Genomic DNA, 25888 nt, shown 5'->3' on the forward strand with positions numbered 1-25888 from the left:
CAGTCAGAGTCAGTGATGTAACCAGGGTTACTAAAAGAGAAAATTATGATGTTGCTTTATTAGTTCTTAATCTCTATGTGGTGTCAGTGTCTCACACACACACACACACACACACACACACACACACACACACACACACACACACACACACACACACACACACACACACACACACACACACACACACACGAGAGCAGAAACTGATACCCCACCAGAGGGGTTTGTGGGAAACAGAACATGTTCAGAAACTAATCGGCCAATGGCTCCTCTCAGATTCAATCTTTAATGGAATTCACAGATTTCTGTCCTGCTTCTTTGTGTTGGCTTCCACCTGTTTCCTTCAAACACTTCAGAGCACACACCTCTCTCTCTCTCTCTCTCTCTCTCTCTCTCTCTCTCTCTCTCTCTCTGACTCTGTCTCTGTCTTTGTTAGTTTTATTTTGTATTTTTTACTTAACACTTATTTACATTTTTTTCTTAACTTAAAGCATTGTTAAGGGCTTGTAAGTAAGGTGAATAAGGGTGCCATTGGGGACTATTATACCCTATGTGTTATGCTCACACACTCCCTCTCTCTCTCACTCTCTCCCTCTCTCTCTGATATGTTCACACACTCCCTCACTCTCTCCCTCTCTCTCTGATATGTTCACACACTCCCTCTCTCTCTCACTCTCTCCCTCTCTCTCTGATATGTTCACACACTCCCTCTCTCTCTCACTCTCTCCCTCTCTCTCTGATATGTTCACACACTCCCTCTCTCTCTCACTCTCTCCCTCTCTCTCTGATATGTTCACACACTCCCTCTCTCTCTCTCTCTCTCAGGCGCTGCATTCATGTGGTAATGTCATCATCTCCTCTCGCCCAGTGTCCTTGGTGTGTTTAGTAAACATGCTGCGTATCATAGTGACATCAGTTTACTGACGACCACGTCCAGTCAAACATACAGTAGTCCCCAATGGCACCCTTATTCCCTTATATAGTGCACTACTCATAGGGCTCTAGGTCAGAACTAGTGCACTACGTAGGGAATAGGGTGCCATAGGGCTCTAGGTCAGAACTAGTGCACTACGTAGGGAATAGGGTGCCATAGGGCTCTAGGTCAGAACTAGTGCACTACGTAGGGAATAGGGTGCCATAGGGCTCTAGGTCAGAACTAGTGCACTACGTAGGGAATAGGGTGCCATAGGGCTCCAGGTCAGAACTAGTGCACTACGTAGGGAATAGGGTGCCATAGGGCTCTAGGTCAGAACTAGTGCACTACGTAGGGAATAGGGTGCCATAGGGCTCTAGGTCAGAACTAGTGCACTAGGTAGGGAATAGGGTGCCAGTTTGGGATGAACGTAGTGTCTCTGAACTCTCTGATGCCTCGTGGAACAGGTTCGATATCTATCGTTCCGTGATAACTACTAAAGGGAACACGGTATCTATCGTTCTTAGAGAGAGAGAGCATGCAACACACATTACAGCTGACGCTCACCCTCAGCCGTGTGACCCGCCAGGGAACTGATCGTCACACACACACACACATTACAGCTAACGCTCACCCTCAGCCGTGTGACCCGCCAGGGAACTGATCGTCACACACACACACATTACAGCTAACGCTCACCCTCAGCCGTGTGACCCGCCAGGGAACTGATCGTCACACACACACACACATTACAGCTGACGCTCACCCTCAGCCGTGTGACCCGCCAGGGAACTGATCGTCACACACACACACATTACAGCTGACGCTCACCCTCAGCCGTGTGACCCACCAGGGAACTGATCGTCACACACACACACATTACAGCTAACGCTCACCCTCAGCCCGTGTGACCCGCCAGGGAACTGATCGTCACACACACACACACACACACATTACAGCTGACGCTCACCCTCAGCCGTGTGACCCGCCAGGGAACTGATCGTCACACACACACACACACATTACGGCTAACGCTCACCCTCAGCCGTGTGACCCGCCAGGGAACTGATCGTCACACACACACACACACACATTACAGCTAACGCTCACCCTCAGCCGTGTGACCCGCCAGGGAACTGATCGTCACACACACACACACATTACAGCTAACGCTCACCCTCAGCCCGTGTGACCCGCCAGGGAACTGATCGTCACACACACACACACACACATTACAGTTAACGCTCACCCTCAGCCGTGTGACCCGCCAGGGAACTGATCGTCACACACACACATTACAGCTAACGCTCACCCTCAGCCCGTGTGACCCGCCAGGGAACTGATCGTCACACACACACATTACAGCTAACGCTCACCCTCAGCCCGTGTGACCCGCCAGGGAACTGATCGTCACACACACACACACACACACATTACAGCTGACGCTCACCCTCAGCCGTGTGACCCGCCAGGGAACTGATCGTCACACACACACACACATTACAGCTGACGCTCACCCTGAGCCCGTGTGACCCGCCAGGGAACTGATCGTCACACACACACACACACACACACATTACAGCTGACGCTCACCCTCAGCCGTGTGACCCGCCAGGGAACTGATCGTCACACACACACACACATTACAGCTGACGCTCACCCTGAGCCCGTGTGACCCGCCAGGGAACTGATCGTCACACACACACACACACATTACAGCTAACGCTCACCCCCAGCCCGTGTGACCCGCCAGGGGAACTGATCGTCACACACACACACATTACAGCTGACGCTCACCCTCAGCCCGTGTGACCCGCCAGGGAACTGATCGTCACACACACACACATTACAGCTGACGCTCACCCTCAGCCGTGTGACCCACCAGGGAACTGATCGTCACACACACACACATTACAGCTGACGCTCACCCTCAGCCCGTGTGACCCGCCAGGGAACTGATCGTCACACACACACACATTACAGCTAACGCTCACCCTCAGCCCGTGTGACCCGCCAGGGAACTGATCATCACACACACACACATTACAGCTGACGCTCACCCTCAGCCCGTGTGACACGCCAGGGAACTGATCGTCACACACACACACACACACACATTACAGCTAACGCTCACCCTCAGCCCGTGTGACCCGCCAGGGAACTGATCGTCACACACACACACACACACATTACAGTTAACGCTCACCCTCAGCCGTGTGACCCGCCAGGGAACTGATCGTCACACACACACACACACACATTACAGTTAACGCTCACCCTCAGCCGTGTGACCCGCCAGGGAACTGATCATCACACACACACATTACAGCTAACGCTCACCCTCAGCCGTGTGACCCGCCAGGGAACTGATCGTCACACACACACACACACACATTACAGTTAACGCTCACCCTCAGCCGTGTGACCCGCCAGGGAACTGATCGTCACACACACACACACATTACAGTTAACGCTCACCCTCAGCCGTGTGACCCGCCAGGGAACTGATCGTCACACACACACACACACACATTACAGTTAACGCTCACCCTCAGCCCGTGTGACCCGCCAGGGAACTGATCGTCACACACACACACACACATTACAGCTAACGCTCACCCTCAGCCCGTGTGACACGCCAGGGAACTGATCGTCACACACACACACACACACATTACAGCTGACGCTCACCCTCAGCCCGTGTGACACGCCAGGGAACTGATCATCACACACACACACACATTACAGCTAACGCTCACCCTCAGCCCGTGTGACACGCCAGGGAACTGATCGTCACACACACACATTACAGCTAACGCTCACCCTCAGCCCGTGTGACCCGCCAGGGAACTGATCGTCACACACACACACACACACATTACAGCTAACGTTCACCCTCAGCCCGTGTGACCCGCCAGGGAACTGATCGTCACACACACACACATTACAGCTGACGCTCACCATGAGCCCGTGTGACCCGCCAGGGAACTGATCGTCACACACACACACACACACATTACAGCTGACGCTCACCCTCAGCCCGTGTGACCCGCCAGGGAACTGATCGTCACACACACACACACACACATTACAGCTAACGCTCACCCTCAGCCCGTGTGACACGCCAGGGAACTGATTGTCACACACACACACATTACAGCTGACGCTCACCCTCAGCCCGTGTGACCCGCCAGGGAACTGATCGTCACACACACACACGCACATTACAGCTAACGCTCACCCTCAGCCCGTGTGACACGCCAGGGAACTGATCGTCACACACACACACACATTACAGCTGACGCTCACACTCAGCCCGTGTGACACGCCAGGGAACTGATCGTCACACACACACACACATTACAGCTGACGCTCACCCTCAGCCCGTGTGACCCGCCAGGGAACTGATCGTCACACACACACATTACAGCTAACGCTCACCCTCAGCCCGTGTGACCCGCCAGGGAACTGATCGTCACACACACACATTACAGCTAACGCTCACCCTCAGCCCGTGTGACACGCCAGGGAACTGATTGTCACACACACGCCGAGAGGTTGCCCAGCCACGGCCACGGACGTTACAGCTTGTGCACGGTAACTCATGGCGACCTGGGTGTTGTATTGTGGGTGTGATAACGTCCGTGTCCTGATAGTTAGTGACCCTGTCTTCACACGTGTCCTGATAGTTAGTGACCCTGTCTTCACACGTGTCCTGATAGTTACAGACCCTGGCTTCACACGTGTCCTGATAGTTACAGACCCTGGCTTCACACGTGTCCTGATAGTTACTGACCCTGGCTTCACACGTGTCCTGATAGTTACTGACCCTGGCTTCACACGTGTCCTGATAGTTAGTGACCCTGTCTTCACACGTGTCCTGATAGTTACTGACCCTGGCTTCACACGTATCCTGATAGTTACAGACCCTGGCTTCACACGTGTCCTGATAGTTACTGACCCTGGCTTCACACGTGTCCTGATAGTTACTGACCCTGGCTTCACACGTGTCCTGATAGTTACAGACCCTGTCTTCACACGTGTCCTGATAGTTACTAACCCTGTCTTCACACGTGTCCTGATAGTTACTGACTCTGTCTTCACACGTGTCCTGATAGTTACTGACCCTGGCTTCACACGTGTCCTGATAGTTACTGACCCTGGCTTCACACGTGTCCTGATAGTTACTGACCCTGGCTTCACACGTGTCCTGATAGTTACTGACCCTGTCTTCACACGTGTCCTGATAGTTACTGACCCTGGCTTCACACGTGTTCTGATAGTTACTGACCCTGTCTTCACACGTGTCCTGATAGTTACTGACCCTGGCTTCACACGTGTCCTGATAGTTACTGACCCTGGCTTCACACGTGTCCTGATAGTTAGTGACCCTGTCTTCACACGTGTCCTGATAGTTAGTGACCCTGGCTTCACACGTGTCCTGATAGTTAGTGACCCTGTCTTCACACGTGTCCTGATAGTTAGTGACCCTGTCTTCACACGTGTCCTGATAGTTACTGACTCTGTCTTCACACTGACACACCCGTCCACAATCACGCTGTCAAATGCAGACTTACAATTACTTACACACACACACACACACACACACACACACACACACACACACACACACACACACACACACACACACACACACACACACACCTCCCTGCTCTGTGATCATTGGCTGCTCTCCCAGTCTGGGCTGCATGCTGGGTTTGGGTAACCATGGTGACGCTCTGTTAGGCTTGGCGTGGGCTCTCTGGCTGTGATCAAAACCCAGCAGCTGACGGGACGGACATCGACCCACCACCTGCACCTGGCACACTCATAAAGAGATCCGCCATGCAACACACACACACACACACACACACACACACACACACACACACACACACACACACACAGTAGTCCCGTCAAACCCCAGCTCTGGCTCCGGCCCAGTCCACTCTGGCTGTGGCCCAAATGGCATGTGCTCTGGTTGAAAGTAGTGCCCTATATAGGGAATAGGGCTCTGGTTGAAAGTAGTGCCCTATATAGGGAATAGGGCTCTGGTTGAAAGTAGTGCCCTATATAGGGAATAGGGCTCTGGTTGAAAGTAGTGCACTATATAGGGAATAGGGCTCTGGTTGAAAGTAGTGCACTATATAGTGAATAGGGCTCTGGTTGAAAGTAGTGCCCTATATAGGGAATAGGGTTCTGGTTGAAAGTAGTGCACTATATAGGGAATAGGGCTCTGGTTGAAAGTAGTGCACTATATAGGGAATAGGGTGCCATTTGTGATGCATGCTCTCTGTCTAACCGAACTATAACCCACCTTATAAACCACAGTGTTCTCCTATAACTCACAGCAGGCTGACAAAACCACAAGGATTCCTCATAACCAACACCAAATTGAGCCCCGAGGCTCACTGAAACCTGACCCAGACTCTAACCAGCTCACTGAAACCTCACCTCACCCAGACTCTAACCACCTCACTGAAACCTCACCCAGACTCTAACCACCTCACTGAAACCTCACCCAGACTCTAACCACCTCACTGAAACCTCACCCAGACTCTAACCACCTTACTGTAACCTCACCCAGACTCTAACCACCTTACTGAAACCTCACCCAGACTCTCACCACCTCACTGTAACCTTACCCAGACTCTAATCACCTCACTGTAACCCCACCCAGACTCTAACCACCTCACTGAAACCTCACCCAGACTCTAACCACCTCACTGAAACCTCACCCAGACTCTAACCACCTCACTGTAACCTCACCCAGACTCTAACCACCTCACTGTAACCTCACCCAGACTAACCACCTCACTGAAACCTCACCCAGACTCTAACCACCTCACTGTAACCTCACCCAGACTCTAACCACCTCACTGTAACCTCACCCAGACTCTAACCACCTCACTGAAACCTCACCTCACTCAGACTCTAACCACCACACTGTAACCTCACCCAGACTCTAACCACCTCACAGAAACTTCACCCAGACTCTAACCACCTCACTGTAACCTCACCCAGACTCTAACCACCTCACTGTAACCTCACCCAGACTCTAACCAACTCACTGAAACCTCACCCAGACTCTAACCACCTCACTGTAACCTCACCCAGACTCTAACCACCTCACTGTAACCTCACCCAGACTCTAACCACCTCACTGTAACCTCACCCAGACTCTAACCACCTCACTGAAACCTCACCCAGACTCTAACCACCTCACTGAAACCTCACCCAGACTCTAACCACCTCACTGTAACCTCACCCAGACTCTAACCACCTCACTGTAACCTCACCCAGACTCTAACCACCTCACTGTAACCTCACCCAGACTCTAACCAGCTCACTGAAACCTCACCTCACCCAGACTCTAACCATCTCGCTGAAACCTCACCCAGACTCTAACCACCTCACTGAAACCTCACCCAGACTCTAACCACCTCACTGTAACCTCACCCAGACTCTAACCAGCTCACTGAAACCTCACCCAGACTCTAACCACCTCACTGAAACCTCACCCAGACTCTAACCAGCTCACTGTAACCTCACCCAGACTCTAACCACCTCACTGTAACCTCACCTCACCCAGACTCTAACCACCTCACTGTAACCTCACCCAGACTCTAACCACCTCACTGAAACCTCACCCAGACTCTAACCACCTCACTGTAACCTCACCTCACCCAGACTCTAACCACCTCAATGAAACCTCACCCAGACTCTAACCAGCTCACTGAAACCTCACCTCACCCAGACTCTAACCACCTCACTGAAACCTCACCCAGACTCTAACCACCTCACTGTAACCTCACCCAGACTCTAACCACCTCACTGAAACCTCACCCAGACTCTAACCACCTCACTGAAACCTCACCCAGACTCTAACCACCTCACTGTAACCTCACCCAGACTCTAACCACCTCACTGAAACCTCACCCAGACTCTAACCACCTCACTGTAACCTCACCCAGACTCTAACCACCTCACTGAAACCCCACCCAGACTCTAACCACCTCACTGAAACCTCACCCAGACTCTAACCACCTCACTGAAACCTCACCCAGACTCTAACCACCTCACTGAAACCTCACCCAGACTCTAACCACCTCACTGAAACCTCACCCAGACTCTAACCACCTCACTGTAACCTCACCCAGACTCTAACCACCTCACTGAAACCTCACCTCACCCAGACTCTAACCACCTCACTGAAACCTCACCTCACCCAGACTCTAACCACCTCACTGAAACCTCACCCCACCCAGACTCTAACCACCTCACTGAAACCTAACCTCACCCAGACTCTAACCACCTCACTGAAACCTCGCCCAGACTCTAACCAGCTCACTGTAACCTCACCTCATCCAGACTCTAACCAGCTCACTGAAACCTCACCCAGACTCTAACTACCTCACTGAAATCTCACCCAGACTCTAACCACCTCACTGAAATCTCACCCAGACTCTAACCACCACACTGTAACCTCACCCAGACTCTAACCACCTCACTGAAACCTCACCTCACCCAGACTCTAACCAGCTCACTGTAACCTCACCCAGACTCTAACCACCTCACTGAAACCTCACCTCACCCAGACTCTAACCACCTCACTATAACCTCACCCAGACTCTAACCACCTCACTGAAACCTCACCTCACCCAGACTCTAACCATCTCACTGAAACCTCACCCAGACTCTAACCACCTCACTGTAACCTCACCTCACCCAGACTCTAACCAGCTCACTGAAACCTCACCCAGACTCTAACCACCACACTGAAACCTCACCCAGACTCTAACCACCTCACTGAAACCTCACTGTAACCTCACCCAGACTCTAACCACCACACTGAAACCTCACCCAGACTCTAACCACCTCACTGAAACCTCACCTCACCCAGACTCTAACCACCACACTGAAACCTCACCCAGACTCTAACCACCTCACTGTAACCTCACCTCACCCAGACTCTAACCACCTCACTGAAACCTGCCCCAGACTCTAACCACCTCACTGAAACCTGACCCAGACTCTAACCACCTCACTGAAACCTCACCCAGACTCTAACCACCTCACTGAAACCTCACCCAGACTCTAACCACCTCACTGAAACCTCACCCAGACTCTAACCACCTCACTGAAACCTCACCCAGACTCTAACCAGCTCACTGAAACCTCACCCAGACTCTAACCACCTCACTGAAACCTCACCCAGACTCTAACCACCTCACTGAAACCCCACCCAGACTCTAACCACCACACTGAAACCTCACCTCACCCAGACTCTAACCATCTCACTGAAACCTGCCCCAGACTCTAACCACCTCACTGAAACCTCACCCAGACTCTAACCACCTCACTGTAACCTCACCCAGACTCTAACCACCTCACTGAAACCTCACCCAGACTCTAACCACCTCACTGAAACCTCACCCAGACTCTAACCACCTCACTGTAACCTCACCCAGACTCTAACCACCTCACTGAAACCCCACCCAGACTCTAACCACCTCACTGAAACCTCACCCAGACTCTAACCACCTCACTGAAACCTCACCCAAACTCTAACCACCTCACTGTAACCTCACCCAGACTCTAACCAGCTCCCTGAAACCTCGCCCAGACTCTAACCAGCTCACTGTAACCTCACCCAGACTCTAACCAGCAAACTGAAACCTCACCCAGACTCTAACCAGCTCACTGTAACCTCACCTCACCCAGACTCTAACCAGCTCACTGAAACCTCACCCAGACTCTAACCACCTCACTGTAACCTCACCCAGACTCTAACCAGCTCACTGAAACCCCACCCAGACTCTAACCACCTCACTGAAACCTCACCTCACCCAGACTCTAACCACCTCACTGAAACCTCACCTCACCCAGACTCTAACCACCTCACTGAAACCTCACCCCACCCAGACTCTAACCACCTCACTGAAACCTCACCTCACCCAGACTCTAACCACCTCACTGTAACCTCACCCAGACTCTAACCACCTCACTGAAACCTCGCCCAGACTCTAACCAGCTCACTGTAACCTCACCTCATCCAGACTCTAACCAGCTCACTGAAACCTCACCCAGACTCTAACCACCTCACTGAAATCTCACCCAGACTCTAACCACCTCACTGAAATCTCACCCAGACTCTAACCACCACACTGTAACCTCACCCAGACTCTAACCACCTCACTGAAACCTCACCTCACCCAGACTCTAACCAGCTCACTGTAACCTCACCCAGACTCTAACCACCTCACTGAAACCTCACCTCACCCAGACTCTAACCACCTCACTATAACCTCACCCAGACTCTAACCACCTCACTGAAACCTCACCCAGACTCTAACCATCTCACTGAAACCTCACCCAGACTCTAACCACCTCACTGTAACCTCACCTCACCCAGACTCTAACCACCTCACTGAAACCTCACACAGACTCTAACCACCTCACCTCACCCAGACTCTAACCACCTCACTGTAACCTCACCCAGACTCTAACCACCTCACTGTAACCTCACCCAGACTCTAACCATCTCACTGAAACCTACCCCAGACTCTAACCACCTCACTGAAACCTCACCCAGACTCTAACCACCTCACTGTAACCTCACCCAGACTCTAACCACCTCACTGAAACCTCACCCAGACTCTAACCACCTCACTGAAACCTCACCCAGACTCTAACCACCTCACTGTAACCTCACCCAGACTCTAACCACCTCACTGAAACCTCACCCAGACTCTAACCACCTCACTGTAACCTCACCCAGACTCTAACCACCTCACTGAAACCCCACCCAGACTCTAACCACCTCACTGAAACCTCACCCAGACTCTAACCACCTCACTGAAACCTCACCCAGACTCTAACCACCTCACTGAAACCTCACCCAGACTCTAACCACCTCACTGAAATCTCACCCAGACTCTAACCACCTCACTGTAACCTCACCCAGACTCTAACCAGCTCACTGAAACCTCACCCAAACTCTAACCACCTCACTGTAACCTCACCCAGACTCTAACCAGCTCCCTGAAACCTCGCCCAGACTCTAACCAGCTCACTGTAACCTCACCCAGACTCTAACCAGCAAACTGAAACCTCACCCAGACTCTAACCAGCTCACTGTAACCTCACCTCACCCAGACTCTAACCAGCTCACTGAAACCTCACCCAGACTCTAACCACCTCACTGTAACCTCACCCAGACTCTAACCAGCTCACTGAAACCCCACCCAGACTCTAACCACCTCACTGAAACCTCACCTCACCCAGACTCTAACCACCTCACTGAAACCTCACCTCACCCAGACTCTAACCACCTCACTGAAACCTCACCCCACCCAGACTCTAACCACCTCACTGAAACCTCACCTCACCCAGACTCTAACCACCTCACTGTAACCTCACCCAGACTCTAACCACCTCACTGAAACCTCGCCCAGACTCTAACCAGCTCACTGTAACCTCACCTCATCCAGACTCTAACCAGCTCACTGAAACCTCACCCAGACTCTAACCACCTCACTGAAATCTCACCCAGACTCTAACCACCTCACTGAAATCTCACCCAGACTCTAACCACCACACTGTAACCTCACCCAGACTCTAACCACCTCACTGAAACCTCACCTCACCCAGACTCTAACCAGCTCACTGTAACCTCACCCAGACTCTAACCACCTCACTGAAACCTCACCTCACCCAGACTCTAACCATCTCACTATAACCTCACCCAGACTCTAACCACCTCACTGAAACCTCACCCAGACTCTAACCATCTCACTGAAACCTCACCCAGACTCTAACCACCTCACTGTAACCTCACCTCACCCAGACTCTAACCACCTCACTGAAACCTCACACAGACTCTAACCACCTCACCTCACCCAGACTCTAACCACCTCACTGAAACCTCACCCCACCCAGACTCTAACCACCTCACTGAAACCTCACCTCACCCAGACTCTAACCACCTCACTGTAACCTCACCCAGACTCTAACCACCTCACTGAAACCTCGCCCAGACTCTAACCAGCTCACTGTAACCTCACCTCATCCAGACTCTAACCAGCTCACTGAAACCTCACCCAGACTCTAACCACCACACTGTAACCTCACCCAGACTCTAACCACCTCACTGAAACCTCACCTCACCCAGACTCTAACCAGCTCACTGTAACCTCACCCAGACTCTAACCACCTCACTGAAACCTCACCTCACCCAGACTCTAACCACCTCACTATAACCTCACCCAGACTCTAACCACCTCACTGAAACCTCACCCAGACTCTAACCACCTCACTGTAACCTCACCTCACCCAGACTCTAACCACCTCACTGAAACCTCACACAGACTCTAACCACCTCACCTCACCCAGACTCTAACCACCTCACTGTAACCTCACCCAGACTCTAACCACCTCACTGTAACCTCACCCAGACTCTAACCACCTCACTGAAACCTCACCCAGACTCTAACCACCTCACTGAAACCTCACCCAGACTCTAACCACCTCACTGAAACCTCACCCAGACTCTAACCACCTCACTGTAACCTCACCCAGACTCTAACCACCTTACTGAAACCTCACCCAGACTCTAACCACCTCACTGAAACCTCACCCAGACTCTAACCAGCTCACTGTAACCTCACCTCACCCAGACTCTAACCACCTCACTGTAACTTCACCCAGACTCTAACCACCTCGCTGAAACCTCACCCAGACTCTAACCACCACACTGTAACCTCACCCAGACTCTAACCACCTCACTGAAACCTCACCCAGACTCTAACCACCTCACTGAAACCTCACCCAGACTCTAACCACCTCACTGAAACCACACCCAGACTCTAACCACCTCACTGAAACCTCACCCAGACTCTAACCACCTCACTGAAACCTCACCCAGACTCTAACCACCTCACTGAAACCTCACCCAGACTCTAACCACCTCACTGAAACCTCACCCAGACTCTAACCACCTCACTGTAACCTCACCCAGACTCTAATCACCTCACTGAAACCACACCCAGACTCTAACCACCTCACTGAAACCTCACCCAGACTCTAACCACCTCACTGTAACCTCACCCAGACTCTAACCAGCTCACTGTAACCTCACCTCACCCAGACTCTAACCACCTCACTGTAACTTCACCCAGACTCTAACCACCTCGCTGAAACCTCACCCAGACTCTAACCACCACACTGTAACCTCACCCAGACTCTAACCACCTCACTGAAACCTCACCCAGACTCTAACCACCTCACTGAAACCTCACCCAGACTCTAACCACCTCACTGAAACCTCACCCAGACTCTAACCACCTCACTGTAACCTCACCCAGACTCTAATCACCTCACTGAAACCACACCCAGACTCTAACCACCTCACTGAAACCTCACCCAGACTCTAACCAGCTCACTGTAACCTCACCCAGACTCTAACCAGCTCACTGTAACCTCACCCAGACTCTAACCAGCTCACTGTAACCTCACCCAGACTCTAACCAGCTCACTGTAACCTCACCCAGACTCTAACCACCTCACTGTAACCTCACCCAGACTCTAACTGTTCCATCACTACAGGATGCTGTCTGTCTGTCTCTGTTCCATCACTACAGGATGCTGCCTGTCTGTCTGTCTCTCTGTTCCATCACTACAGGATGCTGCCTGTCTGTCTCTCTGCCTGTCACTACAGGATGCTGTCTGTCTCTCTGTTCCATCACTGTGTCCAGTCAGTGATACCCTCCTTGCTGTAGTCTCTTCAGTTTCCCCTGTACTGTGTCTAGTCAGTGATCTCTCTCTCTCTCTCTCTCTCTCTCTCTCTGTCTCAATTCAATTCAAGGGGCTTTATTGACATGGGAAACATGTGTTAACATTGCCAAAGCAAGTGAGGTAGATAATATACAAAAGTGAAATAAACAATAAAAATTAACAGCAAACATTACACATACAGAAGTTTCAAAACAATAAAGACATTACAAATGTTATATTATATATATACAGTGTTGTAACAATGTACAAATAGTTAAAGTACAAAAGGGAAAATAAATAAATATAGGTTGTATTTACAATGGTGTTTGTTCTTCACTGGTTGACCTTTTCTTGTGGCAACAGGTCACAAATCTTGCTGCTGTGATGGAACACTGTGGTATTTCACCCAGTAGATATGGGAGTTTATCAAAATCGGGTTTGTTTTCAAATTCTTTGTGTATCTGTGTAATCTGAGGGAAATATGTCTCTCTAATATGGTCATACATTTGGCAGGAGGTTAGGAAGTGCAGCTCGGTTTCCACCTCATTTTGTGGGCAGTGAGCACATAGACTGTCTTCTCTTGAGAGCCATGTCTGCCTACGGCGGCCTTTCTCAATAGCAAGGCTATGCTCACTGAGTCTGTATCTCTCTCTCTCTCTCTACCTCTCTCTCCCTCTCTCTCTCTACCTCTCTTTCTACCCCTCTCTCTACCTCTCTCTCTACCTCTCTCTCTCTCAGGATGTGAGCTACTCAGGGACGCTGGGCTATACCAACCCTGAGATGGAGGTGGAGGATCCTACCACCATGGCTGCAGCGCGGGGGGGTCTAGAGTGAGTTGTTATTCTGTTCTCTAGTGAGTTTAAAGTTGCAAAATTCCACTAACTTTCCCATAATTCCCACGCTGGTTTTCCTGGGTGGAGGACTCCCGAGTTTCCTGCTTATTCCCTCCTGACAGGGACTTCTTGGAAACCTGAGAATTTGGAACGTTACCAGAACGTTGCAACCCTAAGTGGTGGTTTCTGATTGATAAAATGGGCATCTCCCCCCTTTTACTGTCTGCTGGGGTTTCATCCACCCGCCTCAGTCCCTCCGGTGCCTTGGACAGCCTTTTAGTTTGTTTAGTATCTGTAAATCTGCCCTTTACCTCCTTAAAGAATAAACACTTCCTATTTACTGAGATGTTCCACTTTTTTTAACTGGCTTGTAAAAAACTGTTGATGTGTTGTTTTAGTCCAAACCCACAGGATGATGTCCGTCTGTCAGTCACACAGAACTGGTTATATGAGGTTTGGACAGACAACAGAACTGGTTATATGAGGTTTGGACCTACACTAGTGGGACAGACAACAGAACTGGTTATATGAGGTTTGGACCGACACTAGTGGGACAGACAACAGAACTGGTTATATGAGGTTTGGACCGACACTAGTGGGACAGACAACAGAACTGGTTATATGAGGTTTGGACCTACACTAGTGGGACAGACAACAGAACTGGTTATATGAGGTTTGGACTGACACTAGTGGGACAGACAACAGAACTGGTTATATGAGGTTTGGACAGACAACAGAACTGGTTATATGAGGTTTGGACTGACAACAGAACTGGTTATATGAGGTTTGGACTGACACTAGTGGGACAGACAACAGAACTGGTTATATGAGGTTTGGACTGACAACAGAACTGGTTATATGAGGTTTGGACTGACACTAGTGGGACAGACAACAGAACTGGTTATATGAGGTTTGGACAGACAACAGAACTGGTTATATGAGGTTTGGACTGACACTAGTGGGACAGACAACAGAACTGGTTATATGAGGTTTGGACAGACAACAGAACTGGTTATGTGAGGTTTGGACTGACACTAGTGGGACAGACAACAGAACTGGTTATATGAGGTTTGGACTGACAACAGAACTGGTTATATGAGGTTTGGACAGACAACAGAACTGGTTATATGAGGTTTGGACTGACAACAGAACTGGTTATATGAGGTTTGGACTGACAACAGAACTGGTTATATGAGGTTTGGACTGACAACAGAACTGGTTATATGAGGTTTGGACTGACACTAGTGGGACAGACAACAGAACTGGTTATATGAGGTTTGGACTGACAACAGAACTGGTTATATGAGGTTTGGACTGACATTAGTGGGACAGACAACAGAACTGGTTATATGAGGTTTGGACTGACACTAGTGGGACAGACAACAGAACTGGTTATATGAGGTTTGGACAGACAACAGAACTGGTTATATGAGGTTTGGACAGACAACAGAACTGGTTATATGAGGTTTGGACTGACACTAGTGGGACAGACAACAGAACTGGTTATATGAGGTTTGGACTGACAACAGAACTGGTTATATGAGGTTTGGACTGACACTAGTGGGACAGACAACAGAACTGGTTATATGAGGTTTGGACTGACACTAGTGGGACAGACAACAGAACTGGTTATATGAGGTTTGGACCGACACTAGTGGGACAGACAACAGAACTGGTTATATGAGGTTTGGACTGACACTAGTGGGACAGACAACAGAACTGGTTATATGAGGTTTGGACCGACACTAGTGGGACAGACAACAGAACTGGTTATATGAGGTTTGGACCGACACTAGTGGGACAGACAACAGAACTGGTTATATGAGGTTTGGACCGACACTAGTGGGACAGACAACAGAACTGGTTATATGAGGTTTGGACCGACACTAGTGGGACAGACAACAGAACTGGTTATATGAGGTTTGGACCGACACTAGTGGGACAGACAACAGAACTGGTTATATGAGGTTTGGACCGACACTAGTGGGACAGACAACAGAACTGGTTATATGAGGTTTGGACCTACACTAGTGGGACAGACAACAGAACTGGTTATATGAGGTTTGGACCGACACTAGTGGGACAGACAACAGAACTGGTTATATGAGGTTTGGACTGACAACAGAACTGGTTATATGAGGTTTGGACCGACACTAGTGGGACAGATGTTGTAGTGGGTGTTGTGTGACTTCCCTGTGGGTGTTGTGTGTTGTGGGTCAGGTACCATGGCAACGGCAGAGTGCATAGTTCATCCAGCAGAATGGCTGAAGAGGAGCAGTTACCCAGTGTCTCTCCTGAGCACAGAGCTGCACCACGGAAACACATCCAGGTACACACACACACACACACACACACACACACACACACACACACACGCTTCCTGCTCTCTGACCATCATGTGAACCGTGTGTGTGTGTGTGTGTGTGTGTGTGTGTGTGTGTGTGTGTGTGTGTGTGTGTGTGTGTGTGTGTGTGTGTGTGTGTGTGTGTGTGTGTGTGTGTGTGTGTGTGTGTGTGTGTGTGTGTGTATTGAATGATACTTCCTGGTCTCTGTGTGTTTGCAGAAGAAGAAGAAGAAGAAAGTCCACAAAGTACCGGCAGAGGTGATCAACGACCGATCCACTGAGACCAGCAGAGACCAGAACCACAGAGACCCAGCCTTCAACACTACAGAACCTGGTGAGACCACACACACAGAGACCCAGCCTTCAACACTACAGAACCTGGTGAGACCACACACACAGAGACCCAGCCTTCAACACTACAGAACCAGACACACAGAGACCCAGCCTTCAACACTACAGAACCAGACACACAGAGACCCAGCCTTCAACACTACAGAACCTGGTGAGACCACACACACAGAGACCCAGCCTTCAACACTATAGAACCTGGTGAGACCACACACACAGAGACCCAGCCTTCAACACTACAGAACCACACACACAGAGACCCAGCCTTCAACACTACAGAACCAGACACACAGAGACCCAGCCTTCAACACTACAGAACCAGACACACAGAGACCCAGCCTTCAACACGACAGAACCTGTTGAGACCACACACACAGAGACCCAGCCTTCAACACTACAGAACCTGGTGAGACCACACACACAGAGACCCAGCCTTCAACACTACAGAACCACACACACAGAGACCCAGCCTTCAACACTACAGAACCACACACACAGAGACCCAGCCTTCAACACTACAGAACCACACACACAGAGACCCAGCCTTCAACACTACAGAACCACACACACAGAGACCCAGCCTTCAACACTACAGAACCACACACACAGAGACCCAGCCTTCAACACTACAGAACCAGACACACAGAGACCCAGCCTTCAACACTACAGAACCAGACACACAGAGACCCAGCCTTCAACACTACAGAACCAGACACACAGAGACCCAGCCTTCAACACTACAGAACCAGACACACAGAGACCCAGCCTTCAACACTACAGAACCAGACACACAGAGACCCAGCCTTCAACACTACAGAACCACAAACACAGAGACCCAGCCTTCAACACTACAGAACCACACACACAGAGACCCAGCCTTCAACACTACAGAACCAGACACACAGAGACCCAGCCTTCAACACTACAGAACCAGACACACAGAGACCCAGCCTTCAACACTACAGAACCACACACACAGACACCCAGCCTTCAACACTACAGAACCAGACACACTGAGACCCAGCCTTCAACACTACAGAACCAGACACACAGAGACCCGGCCTTCAACACTACAGAACCACACACACAGAGACCCAGCCTTCAACACTACAGAACCACACACACAGAGACCCAGCCTTCAACACTACAGAACCACACACACAGAGACCCAGCCTTCAACACTACAGAACCAGACACACAGAGACCCAGCCTTCAACACTACAGAACCACACACACAGAGACCCAGCCTTCAACACTACAGAACCAGACACACAGAGACCCGGCCTTCAACACTTAGGTTTTACTATCCTTGTGGGGACCTAAAATAGATTTCCATTCAAAATCCTATTTTCCCTAACCGTAAACCTAACCCTAATTGTACTCTTACCCCTAACCTTAACCCCCTAAGCGCGATGTCTGTGTCCCCGCTGAAATCTAATTAGCATTTTTTAGAAAGTTTAAGAAATATTTGTTTTTTGTGTCTCAATCCACACCGTCCGTCTATGTTGCACTTCCGCATCTGAGGTGAAAGGTGACAGAACTAGAGAGGTGTTTGTCAGGCCATGAGACATCTGAGGTGAAAGGTGACAGAACTAGAGAGGTGTTTGTCAGACCAGGCGACATCTGAGGTGAAAGGTGACAGAACTAGAGAGGTGTTTGTCAGACCAGGCGACATCTGAGGTGAAAGGTGACAGAACTAGAGAGGTGTTTGTCAGACCAGGCGACATCTGAGGTGAAAGGTGACAGTTAGAGAGGTGTTTGTCAGACCAGGAGACATCTGAGGTGAAAGGTGACAGAACTAGAGAGGTGTTTGTCAGGCCAGGAGACATCTGAGGTGAAAGGTGACAGAACTAGAGAGGTTTTTGTCAGACCAGGAGACATCTGAGGTGAAAGGTGACAGAACTAGAGAGGTGTTTGTCAGGCCAGGAGACATCTGAGGTGAAAGGTGACAGAACTAGAGAGGTGTTTGTCAGACCAGGAGACATCTGAGGTGAAAGGTGACAGTTAGAGAGGTGTTTGTCAGACCAGGAGACATCTGAGGTGAAAGGTGACAGAGCTAGAGAGGTTTTTGTCAGACCAGGAGACATCTGAGGTGAAAGGTGACAGATAGAGAGGTGTTTGTCAGACCAGGAGACATCTGAGGTGAAAGGTGACAGCTAGAGAGGTGTTTGTCAGACCAGGAGACATCTGAGGTGAAAGGTGACAGAACTAGAGAGGTGTTTGTCAGACCAGGAGACATCTGAGGTGAAAGGTGACAGAGCTAGAGAGGTGTTTGTCAGACCAGGAGACATCTGAGGTGAAAGGTGACAGAGCTAGAGAGGTGTTTGTCAGACCAGGAGACATCTGAGGTGAAAGGTGACAGAGATAGAGAGGTGTTTGTCAGGCCATTAGGTTTGACCTACCACCTATTATGACCCATCTGTGGAACGATGACATGCTACTTGACATGCTGATAAAACAGTCAGTCCTCTGCTACTTGACATGCTGATATAGCATTAGTCAGTCCTCTGCTACTTGACATGCTGATAAAGCATTAGTCAGTCCTCTGCTACTTGACATGCTGATAAAACATTAGTCAGTCCTCTTCTACTTGACATACTGATAAAGCATTAGTCAGTCCTCTGCTACTTGACATGCTGATAAAGCATTAGTCAGTCCTCTGCTACTTTACATGCTGATAAAGCATTAGTCAGTCCTCTGCTACTTTACATGCTGATAAAGCATTAGTCAGTCCTCTGCTACTTGACATGCTGATAAAGCATTAGTCAGTCCTCTGCTACTTGACATGCTGATAAAGCATTAGTCAGTCCTCTGCTACTTGACATGCTGATAAAGCATTAGTCAGTCCTCTGCTACTTGACATGCTGATACAGCATTAGTCAGTCCTCTTCTACTTGACTTGCTGATAAAACAGTCAGTCCTCTGCTACTTGACATGCTGATATAGCATTAGTCAGTCCTCTGCTACTTTACATGCTGATAAAGCATTAGTCAGTCCTCTGCTACTTGACATGCTGATACAGCATTAGTCAGTCCTCTCCTACTTGACATGCTGATAAAGCATTAGTCAGTCCTCTGCTACTTGACATGCTGATAAAGCATTAGTCAGTCCTCTGCTACTTGACATGCTGATATAGCATTAGTCAGTCCTCTGCTACTTTACATGCTGATAAAGCATTAGTCAGTCCTCTGCTACTTGACATACTGATAAAGCATTAGTCAGTCCTCTGCTACTTGACATACTGATAAAGCATTAGTCAGTCCTCTTCTACTTGACATGCTGATAAAGCAGTCAGTCCCCTGCTACTTGACTTGCTGATAAAGCATTAGTCAGTCCTCTGCTACTTGACATACTGATAAAGCATTAGTCAGTCCTCTTCTACTTGACATGCTGATAAAGCATTAGTCAGTCCTCTGCTACTTGACATACTGATAAAGCATTAGTCAGTCCTCTGCTACTTGACATGCTGATAAAGCATTAGTCAGTCCTCTGCTACTTGACTTGCTGATAAAGCATTAGTCAGTCCTCTGCTACTTGACATACTGATAAAGCATTAGTCAGTCCTCTTCTACTTGACATGCTGATATAGCATTAGTCAGTCCTCTGCTACTTGACATGCTGATAAAGCATTAGTCAGTCCTCTGCTACTTTACATGCTGATAAAGCATTAGTCAGTCCTCTGCTACTTGGCATGCTGATAAAGCATTAGTCAGTCCTCTGCTACTTGGCATGCTGATAAAGCATTAGTCAGTCCTCTGCTACTTGACATGCTGATATAGCATTAATCAGTCCTCTGCTACTTGACATGCTGATAAAGCATTAGTCAGTCCTCTCCTACTTGAAGTGACGTGATTGTATTTGTTGGTTAACAAAGTATGTGTTGTTAAAAATAATGCTTTAGAACGTGTTATAAGCATGTATGAGCCTTTATAATGTCTTATAACAAGGCTTAATATGTCGTCTCTCTCTCAATGTTTTGAATTGTCAACAGTCTGAAATGGTCTGTTGTTGAGTCATTATGAGATGATTCTGAGACATTATAACGAGGTCATACTACAGAACTAGAAGGAATAGAACAGACTTCCCCTTTCAAGTCAATGGTGTCATAACGGGTGGACTGGACAGACATGTTTAGTGTTCCTGTCAAATCGCCATGGTGAGAGGTTGGACACCTGTTCTATTGATTCTATTTCTATGCTCATGTATATTGAGTAGCAGCTCTGTGATGTGAATGTCTGTCCCTGCCTGTCCTCCTCCTGTCCTCTCCTCTCTGTCCTCCTCCTGTCCTCTCTTCTCCTCTCTGTCCTCCTCCTCTCCCCTCTGTCCTCCTCCTGTCCTCTCTTCTCCTCTCTGTCCTCCTCCTCTCTTCTCCTCTCTGTCCTCCTCCTCTCTTCTCCTCTCTGTCCTCCTCCTGTCCTCTCTGTCCTCTCTGTCTTCTTCTCTGTCCTCCTCTGCTGTCCTCCTCCTCTCTTCTCCTCTCTGTCCTCCTCCTGTCCTCTGCTGTCCTCCTCCTCTCTTCTCCTCTCTGTCCTCCTCCTGTCCTCTGCTGTCCTCCTCCTCTCCTCTCCTCTGTCCTCCTCCTCTCCTCTCTGTCCTCCTCCTGTCCTCTGCTGTCCTCCTCCTCTCCTCTCTTCTCTGTCCTCTCTGTCCTCCTCCTGTCCTCTCTGTCCTCCTCCTCTCCTCTCTTCTGTCCTCCTCCTCTCCCCTCTGTCCTCCTCCTGTCCTCTCTTCTCCTCTCTGTCCTCTCCTCTGTCCTCCTCCTCTCCTCTCCTCTCTGTCCTCTCTTCTCCTCTCTGTCCTCCTCCTGTCCTCTGCTGTCCTCCTCCTCTCTTCTCCTCTCTGTCCTCCTCCTGTCCTCTGCTGTCCTCCTCCTCTCCTCTCTTCTCTGTCCTCTCTGTCCTCCTCTGCTGTCCTCCTCCTCTCCTCTCTTCTCTGTCCTCTCCTTTCTGTCCTCCTCTGCTGTCCTCCTCCTCTCCTCTCTCTTCTCCTCTCTGTCCTCCTCCTCTCCTCTCTGTCCTCTTCTGCTGTCCTCCTCCTCTCCTCTGCCGTCCTCCTCTCCTGTCCTCCTCCTCTGTCGTCCTCCTCTCCTGTCCTGTTCTCCAGTGAACTCCTGCGGTGTAACTCCAGTCCCCACGTCCGTGTCCCACCTGACCAGCTCCCTGAGCCAGCACCTCTCCTTCCCCCTGCGGGCCTCCCTGCCCCCCCCTAGCTCCCTACAGCCTGGTCTCCAACCCGTCCCCGTGCTGCCCGCCGGGCCCCCTGCTGAGTATCACTCTGACTCTGCAGAGTCCCTGGAGGAGATCCCCGTGGCGCTGGCACGACTGGGCACCTCCGCCATGGCAGGAACGTCTACGGGTAGGACCGCTGCTGCTGGATCGTCTTCTCAACGCTCTCTACTGCTGCCTACAGCCCGAACCCATCCCTCGCCAAAGCCCCGGACCAAGAGGAAGGCCTTCACACACAGCAGCAGGACAGGGGGAGCGGGGGAGCAGAGGTTTGAGATGGCCTCCCAGCCTCCTACGGTCTACGTTAGTAGGAGTAGTGGACAGCCGGGGGGAGGAGTCCAGCACCGGGACAACAAACCCAGCAGCAGGCAGGCCAGTAGGAGAGGCCTGGAGCAGCCTGGTCCTGGGCCCAGCTCCAACCATAGCTCCAGGGCAGGCACCCCGATGGCGTAGACTAGCTCCCCCAGGATGGGCAACTGCACCCTGGGCCCCAGGATGGACCACTGCATCCTGGGCTGGACCCACCACTGGGTCCTGGCTGCAGGGCTGGCTGGTTGGTTGGCTGGCTTTTTGTGTAACTGACTGACTGGCTGGCTGGCTGGCTGGCACATTGTTACCTTGACGACTAGGATACACTGCTTTTGAGAGAGAGAGACAATCCCTGATGTATCATTGAGTGTTGATACAACCTATGCAACTAGATAACTCAGCAGAACAGAATGGACTGACTGACTGACTGACTGACTGACTGACTGACTGACTGACTGACTGACTGTCTGACTGACACTGTCTGACTGACTGACTGACTGACTGACTGTCTGTCTGTCTGTCTGTCTGACTAACTGACTGACTGACTGGCTGGCTGACTGTCTGTCTGACTGTCTGTCTGACTGTCTGTCTGACTGACTGACTGGCTGGCTGACTGGCTGGCTGACTGACTGACTGTCTGTTCTGCCTGGCTGACTGACTGTCTGTTCTGCCTGGCTGACTGACTGTCTGACTGACTGACTATCTGTCTGACTGACTATCTGTCTGACTGGCTGTCTGTCTGACTGACTGACTGTCTGTTCTGCCTGGAAGAGTCTTGATACCACAGTCTCCACTATTCAACTATGACTACATCCCCAATGGCACCCTGTTCCCTATATAGTGCACTACTTTAGACCAGGGCCCAATGGCATCCTGTTCCCTATATAGTGCACTACTTTAGACCAGGGCCCAATGGCATCCTGTTCCCTACATAGTGCACTACTTTAGACCAGGGCCAATGGCACCCTGTTCCCTACATAGTGCACTACTTTAGACCAGGGCCAATGGCACCCTGTTCCCTACATAGTGCACTACTTTAGACCAGAGCCCAATGGCACCCTGTTCCCTATATAGTGCACTACTTTAGACCAGGGCCCAATGGCACCCTGTTCCCTACATAGTGCACCACTTTAGACCAGGACCCAATGGCATCCTGTTCCCTATATAGTGCACTACTTTAGACCAGAGCCCTATGGCACCCTGTTCCATATATAGTGCACTACTTTAGACCAGGGCCCAATGGCATCCTGTTCCCTATATAGTGCACTACTTTAGACCAGGGCCCAATGGCACCCTGTTCCCTATATAGTGCACTACTTTAGACCAGGGCCCAATGGCATCCTGTTCCCTATATAGTGCACTACTTTAGTTCAGGGCCCAATGGCATCCTGTTCCCTATATAGTGCACTACTTTAGTTCAGGGCCCAATGGCATCCTGTTCCCTATATAGTGCACTACTTTAGTTCAGGGCCCAATGGCATCCTGTTCCCTATATAGTGCACTACTTTAGACCAGGGCACATAGGTCTTCCTGTTCCCTATATAGTGCACTACTTTAGACCAGGGCACATAGGTCTTCCTGTTCCCTATATAGTGCACTACTTTAGACCAGAGCCCAATGGCTCCCTATTCCCTACATAGTGTACTACTTTAGACCAGAGCCCTTAGAGCTAATAGGGTTTGGAACACGTCCTATATGATTCTAACCCCACCATAGTAAATGTGTTCTTCTGGTTAGTAATCACATATTCTTTATCCTCATGGAAAACACACAGCGTTTACTGGTATTAGACTTGTTCTTTATTCCTGAAGTCTTTCTGGATGAAGAAGCCTTGGTGACTTGTACTGGGAGGATGAAGAAGCCTTGGTGACTTGTACTGGGAGGATGAAGAAGCCTTGGTGACTTGTACTGGGAGGATGAAGAAGCCTTGGTGACTTGGGAGGAAGTTACCTTTATGCCTTCACACGTCTACACTTTGTAAACAAATGTTACCCGTTAACCTTTTTCAGAACTTTTACATGGAAACATTATTTATCATGTTGCTTTCTACCTGTCTTTTAGTTTGTTTATTGTTTACTCATCTGACTGCTATGGTGACTGTCTGTCTGCTATGTTGACTGCTATGGTGACTGTCTGTCTGCTATGTTGACTGCTATGGTGACTGTCTGTCTGCTATGGTGACTGTCTGTCTGACTGCTATGGTGACTGTCTGTCTGACTGCTATGGTGACTGTCTGTCTGCTATGGTGACTGTCTGTCTGACTGCTATGGTGACTGTCTGTCTGCTATGGTGACTGTCTGACTGACTGCTATGGTGACTGTCTGTCTGCTATGGTGACTGTATGTCTGCCTGTCTGTCTGACTGCTATGGTGACTGTCTGACTGCTATGGTGATTGTCTGTCTGCCTGTCTGTCTGACTGTCTGTCTGACTCCTATGGTGACTGTCTGACTGCTATGGTGACTGTCTCCCTGACTGCTATGGTGTCTGTCTGACTGCTATGGTGACTGTCTGTCTGCTATGGTGACTGTCTGTCTGCTATGGTGACTGTCTGTCTGTTTGCTATGGTGTCTGTCTGTCTGCTATGGTGACTGTCTGACTGCTATGGTGACTGTCTGTCTGACTGCTATGGTGACTGTCTGTCTGACTGCTATGGTGTCTGTCTGACTGCTATGGTGACTGTCTGTCTGCTATGGTGACTGTCTGTCTGACTGCTATGGTGTCTGTCTGACTGCTATGGTGACTGTCTGTCTGCTATGGTGACTGTCTGACTCCTATGGTGACTGTCTGTCTGACTCCTATGGTGACTGTCTGACTGCTATGGTGTCTGTCTGACTGCTATGGTGACTGTCTGTCTGTCTGACTGCTATGGTGACTGTCTGTCTGACTGCTATGGTGACTGTCTTCCTGTCTGTCTGACTGTCTGTCTGACTGCTATGGTGACTGTCTGTCTGCTATGGTGACTGTCTGACTGCTATGGTGACTGTCTGTCTGCTATGGTGACTGTCTGTCTGCTATGGTGACTGTCTGTCTGCTATGGTGTCTGTCTGACTGCTATGGTGTCTGTCTGACTGCTATGGTGTCTGTCTGACTGCTATGGTGTCTGTCTGTCTGCTATGGTGTCTGTCTGACTGCTATGGTGACTGT

At 50.1% G+C, this 25888-nt stretch overlaps 1 protein-coding gene across 1 annotated transcript in view; it reads left to right on the plus strand.

Annotated features, from left to right (window-relative positions):
• The window catches only part of LOC129854507 (palmitoyltransferase ZDHHC1-like), a 51357-nt gene extending 28136 nt beyond the window's left edge, over positions 1-23221 (plus strand). The window contains exons 7-10 of the mRNA XM_055921624.1: positions 14423-14514; positions 16738-16846; positions 17081-17195; positions 22313-23221. Of these exons, the coding sequence (XP_055777599.1) occupies positions 14423-14514; positions 16738-16846; positions 17081-17195; positions 22313-22887 (891 nt within the window). The 3' untranslated portion in view covers positions 22888-23221. The remainder of the gene's footprint in view (positions 1-14422; positions 14515-16737; positions 16847-17080; positions 17196-22312) is intronic.
• The last annotated feature ends 2667 nt before the right edge of the window (positions 23222-25888 follow it).

The sequence above is a fragment of the Salvelinus fontinalis genome, chromosome 4, assembly GCF_029448725.1.
Source record: "Salvelinus fontinalis isolate EN_2023a chromosome 4, ASM2944872v1, whole genome shotgun sequence".
NCBI classification, from domain to species: domain Eukaryota; kingdom Metazoa; phylum Chordata; class Actinopteri; order Salmoniformes; family Salmonidae; genus Salvelinus; species Salvelinus fontinalis.